The sequence below is a fragment of the Nicotiana sylvestris genome, chromosome 5 (genome assembly GCF_000393655.2).
Source record: "Nicotiana sylvestris chromosome 5, ASM39365v2, whole genome shotgun sequence".
NCBI classification, from domain to species: domain Eukaryota; kingdom Viridiplantae; phylum Streptophyta; class Magnoliopsida; order Solanales; family Solanaceae; genus Nicotiana; species Nicotiana sylvestris.
This window is the reverse complement of record NC_091061.1, coordinates 17,428,035-17,443,202: the sequence shown is the minus strand read 5'-3', so window position 1 is coordinate 17,443,202 and position 15,168 is coordinate 17,428,035. Positions and strand designations below refer to the sequence as shown.

The 15,168-nt window shown below is 35.9% G+C and overlaps 1 protein-coding gene and 1 long non-coding RNA gene across 2 annotated transcripts; one reads left to right on the top strand and one right to left on the bottom strand.

Annotated features, from left to right (window-relative positions):
• The first annotated feature begins 9,246 nt into the window (after positions 1-9,246).
• LOC104236166 (DELLA protein GAI-like) lies at positions 9,247-11,338 on the top strand. The gene has a single exon (XM_009790043.2). The coding sequence runs from the start codon at positions 9,447-9,449 to the stop codon at positions 10,977-10,979; it is 1,533 nt and encodes a 510-aa protein (XP_009788345.1). The 5' UTR covers positions 9,247-9,446; the 3' UTR covers positions 10,980-11,338.
• A 1,606-nt stretch (positions 11,339-12,944) lies between these two features.
• LOC104236165 (uncharacterized) lies at positions 12,945-14,020 on the bottom strand. Its single transcript, XR_713369.2, has 2 exons — positions 13,952-14,020; positions 12,945-13,459 (listed from the first exon to the last, which is right to left on the bottom strand). It is a non-coding gene; the product is annotated as an uncharacterized lncRNA (long non-coding RNA).
• Positions 14,021-15,168: the final 1,148 nt, after the last annotated feature.

Below are 15,168 nucleotides of genomic sequence, written 5' to 3'. Positions count from 1 at the left end.
GAGAGAAAAGATAGAGAGCAAGGTATTGTATAAACTATAAGAAAATAGTTTGTGAAGAAAAATAGAATGTGAGAGATATTGTAGTGAGGTGGAAAAAGCAAAAGAGTGTTTATTTTTTTTAAGGGTGTAGTGGTCGTAGGAGTATTTTTACTCGTTACTACACAGTGTAAAATTCCTCGCTATAGTGATATTAGTTGCTCTTCTTGGCCGTGGTTTTTCCCTTATTCAGAAGGGTTTCCACGTAAAATCTTGGTGTCATTATTGTTGCATTTCTATTCTTGCTGATTTAACCATAACTTAGTGTTCTGCGTTTATCACTAATGCCGTGAATATTATTTTTACGGGATTTATTCCCAACAAGTGGTATTAGAGCCAAGGTTCTGTCTGAGTATGCTCTGTGGTTGCAGCACAGTCTGAACTTTCACATCAGAAAAGAATTACTTTGGTCTCCTAATAATAGTATTTGTATTTGTGATAAGCGATGGAAGCCAACACTAGTAGAATGGTTACTTTGAATGACACAAATTATGCCATTTGGAAGGGCAAAATGGAAGATTTGCTCTATGTCAAGAATTTTCATCAACCTGTCTTCGCCACTATAAAGTCTGATAATAAATCAGATGAAGAGTGAAATTTGTTACACAAGCAGGTTTGCGGCTTTATTAGACAGTGGGTTAACGATAATATTTTGAACCATATTTCTGGGGAGACACATGCTCGGACCCTATGGGAGCATCTTGAAAGTTTGTATGCTCGGAAAACTGGAAACAACAAGATGTTTCTGAAAAAGCAGATGTTGGGTTTAAAATACCACGACGGTTCCGCGATGACGTGAACCAGTTATCTGCTATGGGCATTAAATTTGATGAATAAATTCAAGGCTTGTTTTTACTTGGTTCCCTACCAGATTCTTGGGAAATTCTTAGAACTTCATTATAAAATTCTGCTCCGGATGGTGTGATCTCTATGGATCTTGCCAAGAGCAGCCTTTTAAATGAAGAGATGAGAAGAAAATCTCAGGATTCCTCCTCATCAGATGTCTTGGTGACTGACTCTAGGGGGAGAAGCAAGAATTGGGGTTCTCAAAATAGAGAACATAATAAAAACAAATCCAGAAGCAGACTTAAATATATTGAGTGCTATCATTGCGGGAAGAAAAGGCATACAAAGAAGTTCTGCCAGATTTTTAAAAAGAGAATAGAGACAAGGAAGAACAGAAAGAAGATGGCAATCGTGTGGCCACCGTCACTACAAAAGATCTTGTTACTGTCCTTGATGTGGATCTGATAAATATTGCTTGTGATGAGTCAAGCTGGGTTGTGGACAGTGGTGCCGCATCTCATGTGACATCAAGGAAGGAATTTTTCTCATCATATACTCAGGGTGACTATAGAACTTTGAGTATGGGTAATGAGATTGTATCTAGGGTGGCTGGTGTTGGAATGATTTGTTTGGAAACTAGTATTGAAACTAAACTAGTTTTAAACAATGTAAAGCATGCACTTGATGTTCGTTTGCACTTAATCTCTATTGGTGTTTTGGATGATGAGGGATATGTCAGTACCAATGGTGCTGGAAAGTGAAAGCTCACTAAGGGCTCCATGATTGTGGCTCATGGGGAAAAGCGTCGTGGTCTATACTGGACTACGGCCTCTACCTGTGTTGATATGGTAAATGTCGTTGAGAGCCATAACTCTTCAACGTTATGGCATAAGAGGCTTAGCCACATTAGCGAAAAAGGACTAAATGTTCTGGCCAAGAAGAAATTGTTGTCAAATTTTGAAAGTGCAAAATTAGAAAAATGTGAGCACTGCTTGGCTGGAAAACAAAGAAGAACTTCTTTCCAGTCTCATCCTCCTTCAAGAAAGACAGAGTTATTTGAGTTAGTGCATTCAGATTTATATGGTCCAATGAAGACAAGGACTTTGGGTGGGGCACTTTATTTTTCTACCTTTATTGATGATTGTTCAAGGAAACTTTGGGTCTACATCTTGAAGACTAAAGACCAAGTGTTGGGTGTCTTTAAGCAGTTTCAGGCTTCAGTTGAAAGAGAAACTAGAAAGAAGCTGAAGCGTATTCGTACTGATAGCGGTCGTGAATATTATGGACCATTTGATGAATACTGCAAACAACAGGGTATCAAACACCAGAAGACTCCTCCTAAGACTCATCAGCTTAATGGTTTAGCAGAAAGGATGAATAGGACCTTGATGGAAAGAGTTAGACGTTTGTTTTCTGAAGCAAAGTTTCCGAATTCCTTTTGGGGTGAGGCTTTGTTGACCGCCGCACATGTTATTAATCTATCCCCTACGGTTGCTTTAAAGTGATGTTCCAAACAAAGTTTGGTATGGCAAGGATGTTTCCTATGACCACTTGAAAGTGTTTGGTTGCAAAGCTTTTGTACATATGCCTAAAGATGAGAGGTCAAAATTAACTGCCAAGTCAAGGCAGTGCATCTTCATTGGTTATAGCCTTGATGAGTTTGGTTACAGGCTATATGATCCAATTGACAAGAAGGTCATGAGAAGACGTGATGTTATCTTCGTGGAGGATCAAACCATTGAAGATGTTAACAAAACGAAGAAGCTAAAATCTCCAGGTTCTGAAGGTTTAGTTAATCTTGATCAAGTTCCTCATACAAATGCGGATGACGTTGATGGGCTCAATGATGATGGTGATGCCCAGAACCATATTCCAGATCAACATATTGATGGTGATGGTGATAACAATGCTAATGTTGACGAGGTATATGCTCATACTTACGAAGCTGTGGATGAGTTAGATATTCCACTCAGGATGTCTTCTAGACCTCGTACTCCATTTCCCGTGATTCACCCAATGAGTATGTATACTCACTGATGGGGGAGAACCTGAATGTTTTGCGGAGGCCATGGAAGATAAACACAATGATCAATGGATTGAAGCCATGCAAGATGAGATGAAATCTATGCATGAGAACCATACTTATGAGTTGGTAAAATTGCCTAAGGGCATGAGAGCTTTGAATAACAAATGGGTGTTCAAAGTTAAACCTGAAGAACATAGTTTGAAACCTAGATACAAAGCTAGATTGGTTGTCAAGGGATTTGGTCAAAGGAAAGGTATTGACTTTGACGGAATATTTTTTCCTGTCTTGAAAAGGTCCTCCATTCGGACAGTTCTTGGTTTGACTGCCAGTCTTGATTTGGAGATTGAGCAGATAGATGTGAAGACTGTTTTTCTTCACGGTGACTTAGAAGAGGAGATTTATATGGAACAACCTGAAGGCTTCAAGGCAAAAGATAAAGAAAATCTTGTATGCAAACTTAAGAAGAGTCTATATGGATTGAGTAAGCTCCCAGACAATGGTACAAGAAGGTTGAGTCTGTTATAGGGGAGCAAGGCTACAAGAAGACTTCTTCAGATCACTGTATGTTTGTACAAGGATTTTCTGATGATGACTTTATCATCCTCTTGCTATATGTGGAGGATATGTTGATTGTGGGCAGGAATGTTTTCAAGATTGACGAGTTGAAGAAACAATTGAATAAGTTTTTTGTAATGAAAGACCTGGGTCATGCTAAGCAGATTTTGGGCATGAGAATTACTCGTTCGAGAATCGAAAGGAAGTTTTACTTGTCACAGCAGAAGTACATAGAACGTGTACTGGAGCGCTTCAATATGAAAAGTGCTAAGTTGGTTCGCACACCCCTTCCTGGTCATCTGAAGTTGAGTAAGAAGATGTGTCCTACAACAATGGAGGAAAAAGAGAGAATGACCAAGATTCCTTATTCCTCTGCCGTCGGAAGTTTGATGTTTGTAATGGTATGCACTCTACCAGATATTGCTCATGCAGTCGGTGTTGTTAGCAAATTTCTCGAAAATCCAGGAAAAGAGCATTAGGAAGCTGTAAAGTGGATACTCAGGTATCTAAGAGGAAGCTCACATGAATGCTTCTATTTTGGAAAATTAAATCCAATTTTAAAGGGCTATACAGATTCTGATATGACAGGTGACCTTGATAACAGAAAATCCACTACTGGATATTTGTTTACTTTTTCAGGGGGAGCTATATCATGGCAGTCGAAGTTGCAGAAGTATGTCGCACTATCTACAACTGAAGCGGAGTATATTGCGGCTACTGAAGCTGACAAAGAGATGATATGGCTCAAGAGATTTCTTCAAGAACTTGGATTGCGACAGATGGAGTATGTTGTCTATTGCGAAAGTCAGAGTGCAATAGACCGGAGCAAAAACTCCATGTACCATGCGAGAACAAAACACATCGACGTCAGACATCATTGGATTCGTGAGCAAGTGGAGAACGAATCACTTCAAGTCAAAAAGATTCACAGGAGTGAAAATCCTGCGGATATGCTAACCAAGATAGTACCAAGAGACAAGTTCGAGCTTTGCAAAGAACTTGTCGGCATGCGCTCAAACTAGAAGTCTGGTGTTACTTCCTTTAGACGAATGGGTCTGGAGGGGGAGATTTGTGGGGTCCATTCCCATAAATGAAGAAGAAGGAAAATAGATGTGATAAAGACTTCTAAGTCATTTTTGGCAGCCACCGTTTTTGTTGAATTTTTCAAATTGAAGAGTTTGAATATCTCTTCCTTTCTTTTGATGTCAATGATGACATCTGTAGGAATATAGAATTTCTATAAATAGAGAGCTTTTGAGCCATTTGTAAGACACCAACAAAGAGAGAAGAGAGAGAGTAAGGTATTCCATAAACTATAAGAAAATAGTTTGTGAAGAAAAATAGATATTGTAGTGAGGTGGAAAAAGCAAAAGAGTGTTTATTTCTTTTGAGGGTGTAGTGGTCTTAGGAGTATTTTTACTCGTTACTACACAGTGTAAAATTCCTCGCTATAGTGATATCAGTTGCTCTTCTTGGCCGTGATTTTTTCCTTATTCAGAAGGGTTTTCACGTAAAATCTTGGTGTCATTATTGCTGCATTTCTACTCTTGCTGATTTAACCATAACTTAGTGTTCTGCGTTTATCACTAATATCGTAAATATTATTTTTACAGGGTTTATTCCCAACGGGATATTCATGAGACACATTACTGCTTAATTGATATGTCTATCTGGTTACTAGTATAGTTGAAGTGACTAACTGGTGCCAAAATTAAAGAACTATCTAAGAATTTAGCCTTTTAATAACTATCGAGTCAAGACTTGGTTGGTTGGTGGAGAAAAAATCAAGACTTCATTGGCAATCGACAAGAAAATTACTTTTCTCCAACTGCTTCATTGGCACTTTGTCAAAGCTATTTATCTACATCAGTCATGTTCGAGGAAATTTAAGTTCCAACTTTTGTCGTAATTTTAGTCTTGTTTGGATCCCATTAGCAGGAGCATACTCAGAAATGTTTGTAAACGATATCAAAATTTACAAAAGAACCGGAGTAATAACTTTAATTATCATACTTCTAAACAAGAAATAACTTTAGTATATTAATTTTGTTGAGTTTTAAGTTAGAAAAATTCATGGATTAAATGCTAATTCATCACAATTTTTAACTGCATAAATTCTCTCAAAAATTTGCAAAAATGATGTGTTAGTTAAGATTTGGACCTCTGACATCTTAAAGTAAAATCAAGCACGTAACCAATACACCAACAAATAATTTATGTTAAATGGTGTCATTTTTTCCTATTTATCTGCTTTCTCATAGTATTAATATATATTTAGTAAAAAAATTCCACAAGACACCGCACCGATAAAGATACATCCACCCCTGCCTACTAGCCTCAAACCGATGTTCTTGAAAAGCTTTTCCTTATAATAATTAAACTTCTTCCACTAGATGAGTCATTCCACGTTGATAGATAAAGTTGGACTATTACAAACAAATGAAAGCGAAATTTCTTGGAATAACCATAAAATAAAAAAAATAAAAATAAAAAATAAAAAAATTGACTATGCAAGACCTAAAACTCTTTTTAAACGAATTATGAAGCTAAAGTAACTCCACCAATTTATGAAAAAGAAAAAAAAATGAATTATAGAGAGATGTCTATAGACACAATCATGGAAGATGGAGATTCCTTTGTTTCTAATACAGATGCAATCATCTGTGCCGCTTCTGATATTTCAGGTTGGACTCAGAGCTTGATCTCAGATCCCAACATTCCGAATTCGTCAAACTCGACGAGTGTAGACGACCACCACCACCAGCTGATTTCGACAGCTGCTGGCGGTGGTACTAATGATTTGATGATTATATCATCAAGTGCATCTTCCAGAAGGTCCAAGAATAATAATAAGAAAAGTGATCAAGAGATCAGAATATTTAATGTTGATTTTAGAGCATTTTCTGAGGCTGCTTTAGTATATTCACCTTCTTCTTCTTCGTCACCAACTCAACCCCAAAACAATTTTCATTCAGAAGACACTGCATTCAGAAGGTTTACATCAGATTTTGGCCCCAATAATGTCCCAATAGCTGCAACAGATCCTAGTCAAAGCTAGGGGCGGATCCAGGATTTAAACTGCCAAACGACCACAAATGGTAGTTACAAAATGCCAGTGAGAAGAGACGCGGAAGCCTAATGATATGTTTCAACAATGAGATCTTTAATTTGATCCCTCAGAACAAGACGCGGAAACGATCATGTTATCTTTTAAAAGCAGTATCTTACTTCAACCAAAAAAAGAAATCATTTAAGAAATAAGGAATAATTGCAGCTGGAAACCAACTTGTTGTAGTTGCCTAAATAATTGCAGTGTTGTCTGCTAAACTGTAGGCAAAAGTGCTTACCGGACTAAATTCAAGGAGTTGGGCTGCAAAAGTTGAGGAGCACACACCAGAAGCTGCTGATCCTTTTTTGCATATGTTTGGATTCTGTTTTTATCTTTCAAAAGTTTGCAGTTCTTTTCTAGTTAACATTAGACTTGTTTAGCATGTTTTTAGCAGCATTTTATTGAACAATCAGTCACTAACTTCATGTATTTAAGAAGCACTAAGATCCCGCCATGTACAAGGTCCGGGAAAGGGCCGGACGACAAGAGTCTATCGTACGCAGTTTTACTTTGCATTTCTGCAAGAGATTGTTTTCACGGCTCGAACTCGTGACCTCCAATCAATGAAATGTACCACTTGTCCAAGTCAAATTTACTTTCCTCGGCTTTTAAAATCATATAACAAACCTCTAGTAGACTATGGCAAAATCTGTTAGGTGTTTGTCCAGGTTTTCTTACCATAATTGATCTTCCTACCTCATGAAGGAAAGAGCAACATGTTTATCATAACTGAATTTTTCTTTTCCTAGAGAAAAATATAATTCTTTCATATTTCGCTAGTCCCTTTTCTTGTAGGAAAATGTTTGGAGTTCTATAAATTGAAGATTCATCCTTCTCATTCAGTAGCATTTACAATGTAGCCATATGAGGTTGAGAGTCGTGTTTAGGGGAGAACTTTATGGGACAAGTGTCAGTGTGTTCACTTGTGTTTGCCTCTTCATGAGGTTGTTCTCTCGATGTTTTGTACTCTCTTTTTTATATAGTGGATTGCTCATCTCCATTCGTGGACGTAGGTTAGTTGACCGAACCACGTTAAATGTTTGTGTCTCTTTTGGTATATTTTTCTTTTATTGTGTGATTTATCGTCGTTCGAGTGTTGCTTTACTAACTTTCGCGCATGACACCTAATTATTTCGGTCTTACTCTCCTCGATTTTTAAAATCATATAACAAACCTCTAGTAGACGTGGCAAAATCAAATCACTTTTTTGTAACCTCTCAAGTGTAAACAGGGTTAGATGATGACCCTGTTATTAATTTGTCTTTTTAGAAAGTTTTATTGATGATCATATACTCATTGTGGGAGCCACTAAAACAGTAAAAGGAGTCACTTTAAAATGCTCATTTTTCTCCTTTTCAAAAATTTCAAGGAAATTACATATAATCAAATTCATTTGGGTTCTCAAAGTTGCAAAAACTCTTGGGAGAAAAGTGTCAGCTTCAAAGCACAGTGAGAATTGTGATTAAAATATATTTAAAAAATTATTTTCACTAATTGCAAATCAACTTGTTTAAAGTATTCTCCTGTAGACAAAGATCATATTTTTGGGGTCTCTACTTTACTGGAACGTTATTGAATAGTTTATCTCAGGTTGAGAATTCCAATTGCTACCTCATGAGCTAGTTTGGCAGAAGCTGTGATTGTTTTAAAATTTATTTACTACAGCATCTAAGGGTGTGGTCTATAAAAATTATGGAAGATAAATGTTCAAAAATCCCAACAAATACAAAAATAGTTAGATGATGTTTTTTCATTTGCCTAATTAATTCTTGATAGGTAAAGTTATTCAGCACCTATTTTGATAGAAGATAACATGTCGTCATTGAAAAGGTTCGTCGTGCAAACTGATTAGGACACTACTATTACGAAAAAAATACTTTTTTTGTTTCAAATTATGTGAATCTATTTTACTGAGTATGGAGTTCAAGAAAATAAAGAATACTTTTGAACTTATGGTGTAAAATGAAGCACATATATTTTGTATGACTATAAATCATTGCATATAAAAGGTAAATTGTTTCCAAATAGAGAAATGAGTCATTCTTCTTGGCACAAATTTAAAAAGGAATAGATTCACATAAATTAAAATCGAGAGAGTATAATTTTACTATTATGCTAGGTAATTGATAAGAACACATAGGAATTAAATGAGCTGATTCTTGTATTCTGAAATCAATATTTTCTTTTTCGGAAAAGAGAAGTCTTCTTCTCCACCCAGTGGCGTAGCCATATATAATGAAGAGTGTCGGTTGAACATCCTTTATTAAAAAATTATATTGCATACATAAAAAATTATACTGTATATATAAATCAAAAAATACTTTTTATATATAAATATTAAATTTTGAATACCCATAATGAAATTCTTTACTTATGTTCATTTTAACAACTTTCAAATCAAGATTTGAATGGTGAAAAAAGATAAAGACTTCGTTGTAAATTGACAAGAAAATGATTTATCTACATCAGCCATGTTCGAGGAAATTTAACGTCCACCTTCTCTCCAATCAAGACTTCATAGGCCTAGCTAGGAAAATAAAATTACTTCATTTCGCACTCGTCAAAGATCGATATTTATCTACATGCATGTTCGAGGAAATTCAACGTCTAACTTTTGTCGTAATGTTATTACTTTGTATGGGTCCCACTTTTCTCATGGTGATGTTTTTAATTGAGCTCTATATATTCCCTATTAGAAGGGAGTAATCAACATTCAACACTACATAAAGGTAGATCAAAGTGCCATTCTTTTGACGTATGAAAGTTACATTCCATGAACAAATGAAAGTGAGATTTCTTTGAATGACGAATAACAAATAAAAGAAGTTGACTAAGTCAAGACCTGACTCGGTCTTGACTCTTTTTAAGCAAAGCAGGACGCTAAGAAAACTCCAGCAATTTATCGCCCCAAAAAAAAAGGAAGACGAAGAAAAAATGAGTTCTGGAAATTCGTCTTCGGACAAATTATTGGAAGATGGGGAGTCCTTTGATTCTACTACAGATGCAATCATCTATGGCACTTCTGATATTTCAGATTTGACCTTAAGCTTGATCTCAGATCCCAATATTCCTAATTCGTCTGATTCATCGACGAGTATAGACGACCACATTTCGACTGCCGCAGGCGGTTGTGATGATATGATTGTGTCATCAGGTGCAACTTCCAGGATATTTAATAGTAGTACTGATTTCAGGGCATTTTCTAGGAATATTAGTGTTGTTTGCAATAATTACAGCGACAAAGTGGCCGAGGAAGGATCTGCAGAGAGCAGTAACAGAATGAGATCTCGGGATGGTCTTGAACTTTGTTTAGGTTTGAGAATTGGCAGTGAGGCAGTGAACGAAGAACCACTTGTCAAAATCTTATTGGCTTGTGGCGAGGCAGTCCAACGAAACAACCTAGCTCTAGCTGATGCACTAGTCAGGCTCATAAGAGAACATGCAGTTTCAGAATTTGGAGCAATGAAAAAAGTGGCAACTTATTTCGCTGAAGCTTTGGATCAAAGGATTCAAGGAATGAATTTAGAAGATATTATGGAATTTTCTTGTTACACGGACAACATCATGCAGATGCGCTTCCATGAGATTCGTCCGTACCTCGAATTCGCCTATTCCTCTGTCAATCGAGCTATTCTCGACGCCTTTGCCAATTCTAGTAGAGTACATATAATTGATTTCAGCTTGAACCAAGGTCCGCAATGGCTTGCACTTATGCAGGATTTCGCTTTGCGTCCTGGCGGTCCACCGGCTTTTCGGCTCACTGGAATTGGCTCACCCGATAACACCGATGCCTTACGGCAACTCAAGTGGAAGCTCGCCGAGTTTGCCAATAAATTTGGCGTAGAATTTGAATTCCGTGGAATCGTGGTCGACTCTTTAGCCGATGTTGATACTTCCAGGTTGGATATTAGGCCTAGTAATTATGAAGAAGTGGCTGTGAACTCTATTTTCGAGTTTCACCATCTGTTGTATACACCAGGCGAAATCGAGAAGGTGCTGAATTCAATCAAAGAGATGCATCCGAAGATTGTGACCATAATCGAAGAAGAAGCAAATCAAAGTGTCTTTATGGACAGGTTTAACCACGCATGGTCTTACTATTCAAAAATGTTTGGCTCCTTGGAAAACTCAGAGTCGACTCATGATCAGCACAACAGCGGTGACTCAAGGTTGGTGCATGAGTACCTAGGTCAGCAGATCAATAACATGGTGGCTTGCGAATTAGGGACTGAGCTAGTTGAGACGACGCTGAGTGAATGGCGAGTGAAGATGAACTCAGCCGGGTTCAACCCGGTTCAGCTAGGTCCAAGCATGTACGTACAAGCAACCATGATATTGGCCTTGTTTAAAAATAGGAATGGATATCGAGTGGAACAGAATGATGGGTGTCTTACGTTGAGTTGGCATGGTCGCCCACTCATTTCCACCTCTGTTTGGCAGCTTACGCCGCCGCCGAGTCTAGGCTAGTCAGTCATGGATCGGATGAACTCGTTATCCTTTGTTTGAGCAATAACTTTTACAGTAAGACCATATTTCTTTGGCTAATTTAAAAGGATCCTTCAATTTACCCTACTTAGCCCCATTTTAGGATAGAGCCAATATGATATATCAGTACTATTAGGGTCGTTTGGTTTGGAAACAACTTATGAAAGAATTATAATGTATTGATTACTAATGCAAAGATTAACCGTGCAAAATTTGTAATGCAATCATTACAATCTTTTTATGTTTATATTACAATGAAGGTTTAAAAAATGCATCAATGCCTTCAGAAATACGTTTCTAAGTAAATTTATTTACAAAATAAAAAGAAAAGTTTATATTCATTGTTGTTCAATCATTTGCCGGTGGATCAGTCGTGTGGACCCTGTGGTAATGGTATCTTTTTGAAAAATGTTGATACAACTTGTATGAGAGTGAAAAAAAAAAAGACTTGATTGGTTAAAGAAAAAGGATCAAAGCTTGTTGGAAATTAACAAGAAAATTATTTATCTACATGAGCAGACTGCATGTTCGAGGAAGTTTAACGACCAACTTTTTATTATTATTTCTTTTTTCGTGCTGTCCAATTTTTCACCAACCAACACTTCATTAGCAATAGTATAAGATATTATATATTATATATACACTAGGAAATTTGTCCGGTCGTTAAAAAGATTAGTAACTCTTTGTTGTGATAATATTCTTAAGGTTGATTCCATGTGGGAAAAATAAAACTCAACAAATTGAACATCAAATAAATGAAAGATAATATGTTCTTAAGCATTAAGCCAGAATATACTCCTTAATAACCAAATTGTTTGTTATATTTGAAAAACGAAGGAGATATGTGAAGGCAAATAAAATATTAAACAAATAAACCAGCGTTGCGTTAATTGATAAATTTTACATGTATTAAGTGAAAATAAAAGAGAAAAAGTAGAATGGTCAGCACAAACGATTATCAAGAAAGAAAAGTTACTTGAATATATAAGATGGCGAAGCAAATTGTCCACTACTCCAAAAGTTCATTGCTTACTCTAACATTGAAATAACTGTGCAGATTCTAAAAAATTGGATCTTATATACTCGTAGTAATTAGCAACACTTGATCAGTGATGGGACAAATCAAATTGTGTTAGCCTAATAAGGCATGTGCTTAAGCAAACAATTAAATTCTTTTCAAAGACGTGCCAAAATTACATTTTTCAAGCTGATATAGAAATACAAGTTAGATAGCAGAATTCAGAACAAGTTAGTAATGGCCAACTCCTCTCACGGTCTCACAGCAAAGAACTCAATTTGTTAGAACTACTCATAAACATAAAATAATATATCCCAATTGAGTACACACGTAGAACACAAAGGAAATATAGAGAAGGGAGCATGAATTGAACTAATGCCTTCTTGATTCTATCTATCATTATGTAACATGTCATTTCTTATACTTGAAATCACAATTATCTCCGAGGTAACTTGTTGCACCTTAATTATTCAACCGAGTAATTATATCTAGCATGAGCAATTTTTTTTAATGAGAATTACAAGTGCGATTGAGCTCTTTTAGAAGAAAGCTATCATTTTCTTCTTCAATGAAGTCACTTCGAAAATATTTTTTCTCGTGCAATCCTCTGTTATTACTCCAGAATAAACAGCTATAAATCACACTAAAAGTATATTACAAATAGTATGTCAAATGAAAGGGGAATGAATAGAATCAAAGCAAAGGTATCGGGGAAAAAGAAATAAACAACTGATATAAGTATAGAGACTGACGTAACATGAACAATACTTCGTAGGTATTTCATTAGGAGCTAATAGCTTTTAGAAGTAAAGAGATGAAAATTATTCATCCTATAGGATTTCAAATCACAGGCTAAATTTAATGAAACATATTCTTTTATAGTAACATTCCCTCATTCAACATAATTATTTTCATGTAAATGCTTTGAATTTAGATGAATGAATTAAACCTTTTATTCCTTTCCTCTTTAAAAAATGACTGAAACATTACAAAAATTTGACATCTTGTTGTTCTCTTTCCAGTGAATTTGCTATTTTGGAGATGCTCAAGTGCCCCTATCTCGGGTGTTGATCTTGTCATACCAGCAGCCTATAGTATATTATCCCAAATAATGAGAAAACCAGTTCCAAGTGACAAAAGTCAAGGAACTGAAGCTACAATATGCCAATAACAGCTAGGTCTATCTTAGTAACTGAAACAGCAGTGCGCAGACCACATCTCTGCAGACCTTCTCAAAGAAAGCTTTAGGAAATCACAGCAAGTTCTTAGCGCATTCTTGTACTACATCTACTTTTAAAGTATAAATATTAATTTTTTCCTCCTTACGCAAAAACCCCTTTTGCAAAACAACAAAAACCAAAAGTAAAAGAATATAGAAGCTCAAGTGTAAATGAACCATGGGAAGTTTCTATGTTAGGCCCTCATTCTGCACTCCTCCATACATCTGTTATAAAGGTATAAACAATCAGAGTATAAGAGCCGAATAAGTAAAATGTTTCACCAAAACAATTAAACAAACACAAAAAAAAAAGCCATTAAAACCAAAGAGCACATATAGGTGAGATTAACTTTGCTCACAATTATTGAAGGAGATGATTGTAGTCTGTATAGAGCGATTATTAAACTCTGGGAAGAGAAATTCAACGTTAGAATTAGTCAGTAAGTGATTCGCTGTAACAAATCAATTTGACAAATATGAACAACAAAATTGCACGGAAAAAGCAAAAATATTAACAATACAATCCCCAAGGAGAACTACGAAAAGGAACCCCAAAAATAAAAGTTTACAGAGCAAGAGCACGTTATCCCCAAAATTGAACAATTGAAATATGAAAATATAATGAAAAGTTCGAAATGAGAAGGCAAATAGATGGAACTCTTAAATGGAAGAGGGAAAAGTAATGAGCAGGCGATATGGAAGAAAGTAGTTCTTTACCATGGATCGAAAACCCATATTGTCGGTTTCAATCGCGACTTTTGGAGTAGATTGTTAAGGGACCATTCTTTGTGGTGGCACTTAAGTGGGACATTTATTAGTAAGCGCTTTTATTATTTTTTTTTCCCCTCCAATTTGTAGAGAAATGAGAGGAAAACTCAAAAAAATGAGAAAAAAGATAATGTAATAAAATAAAAGTAATGCAGTAAAATGTAAATAAGAAGAGATAGAAAGAAGGGAGAAGTGTTTTCTTCTTTCACTTTGGTGTATATTTCCATTGCAATTACATGGCCTTTTATAGGCATAAAAATAAAGATGATGGACATAAAGTAGGAAATTTAATCTTTAAGTTATTCACAACATGAGCATCCAATGTAGTATCCAAAATAGTATCCAATGTACAAACTATTCATAACACTCCCCCTTGGATGTCCATGTAAAATAATGTGCCTCATTAAAAACTTACAAGAAAATATTGGGATGTACATAAATATTTATAATATGCATTGCTTGTTGTCTCATTAAAAACCTTACCAGGAAAACCTAGTAGGACAAAACCTTGGTTAAGGAAAAAAGTGCAGCGTGTAGTTACTCCCCCTGATGAAAAATCACTTAATGTCTCGAAGACGACGCATTCCAATCTTATATATCAGCTTTTCAAATATTGAGGTTGGTAACGCCTTAGTGAACAGATCAGCCAAATTATCACTTGAACGAACTTGTTGTACATCTATTTCACCATTCTTCTGAAGATCATGAGTGAAAAAGAATTTCGGTGAAATGTGTTTTGTTCTATCTCCTTTGATATATCCTCCTTTCAATTGAGCTATGCATGCAACATTGTCTTCATACAATATTGTTGGAATATTCTCTTTCGAAGAAAGACCACATGTTTGCTGAATGTGTTGAGTTATAGATCTTAACCAAACGCATTCTCGACTTGCTTCGTGAATAGCTATTATCTCTGCATGATTTGAAGAAGTAGCAACCATAGTTTGTTTTGTCGGACGCCATGATATGGTTGTACCTCCACTTGTAAATAAATAGCCTGTCTGAGATCGACCTTTGTGTGGATCAGACAAATATCCTGCATCTGCATAACCAATCAACGATGGCTTGGATTCATTTGAATAAAATAAACCCATATCAATGGTCCCTTGGAGGTATCTGAATATATGTTTAATACCATTCCAATGTCTTTGTGTTGGCGAAGTACT

What these genes read in the sequence shown, in the direction of transcription:
- LOC104236166 (XM_009790043.2), top strand. Translation starts at nt 9,447, where the DNA reads ATGAGTTCTGGAAATTCGTCTTCGGACAAATTATTGGAAGATGGGGAG.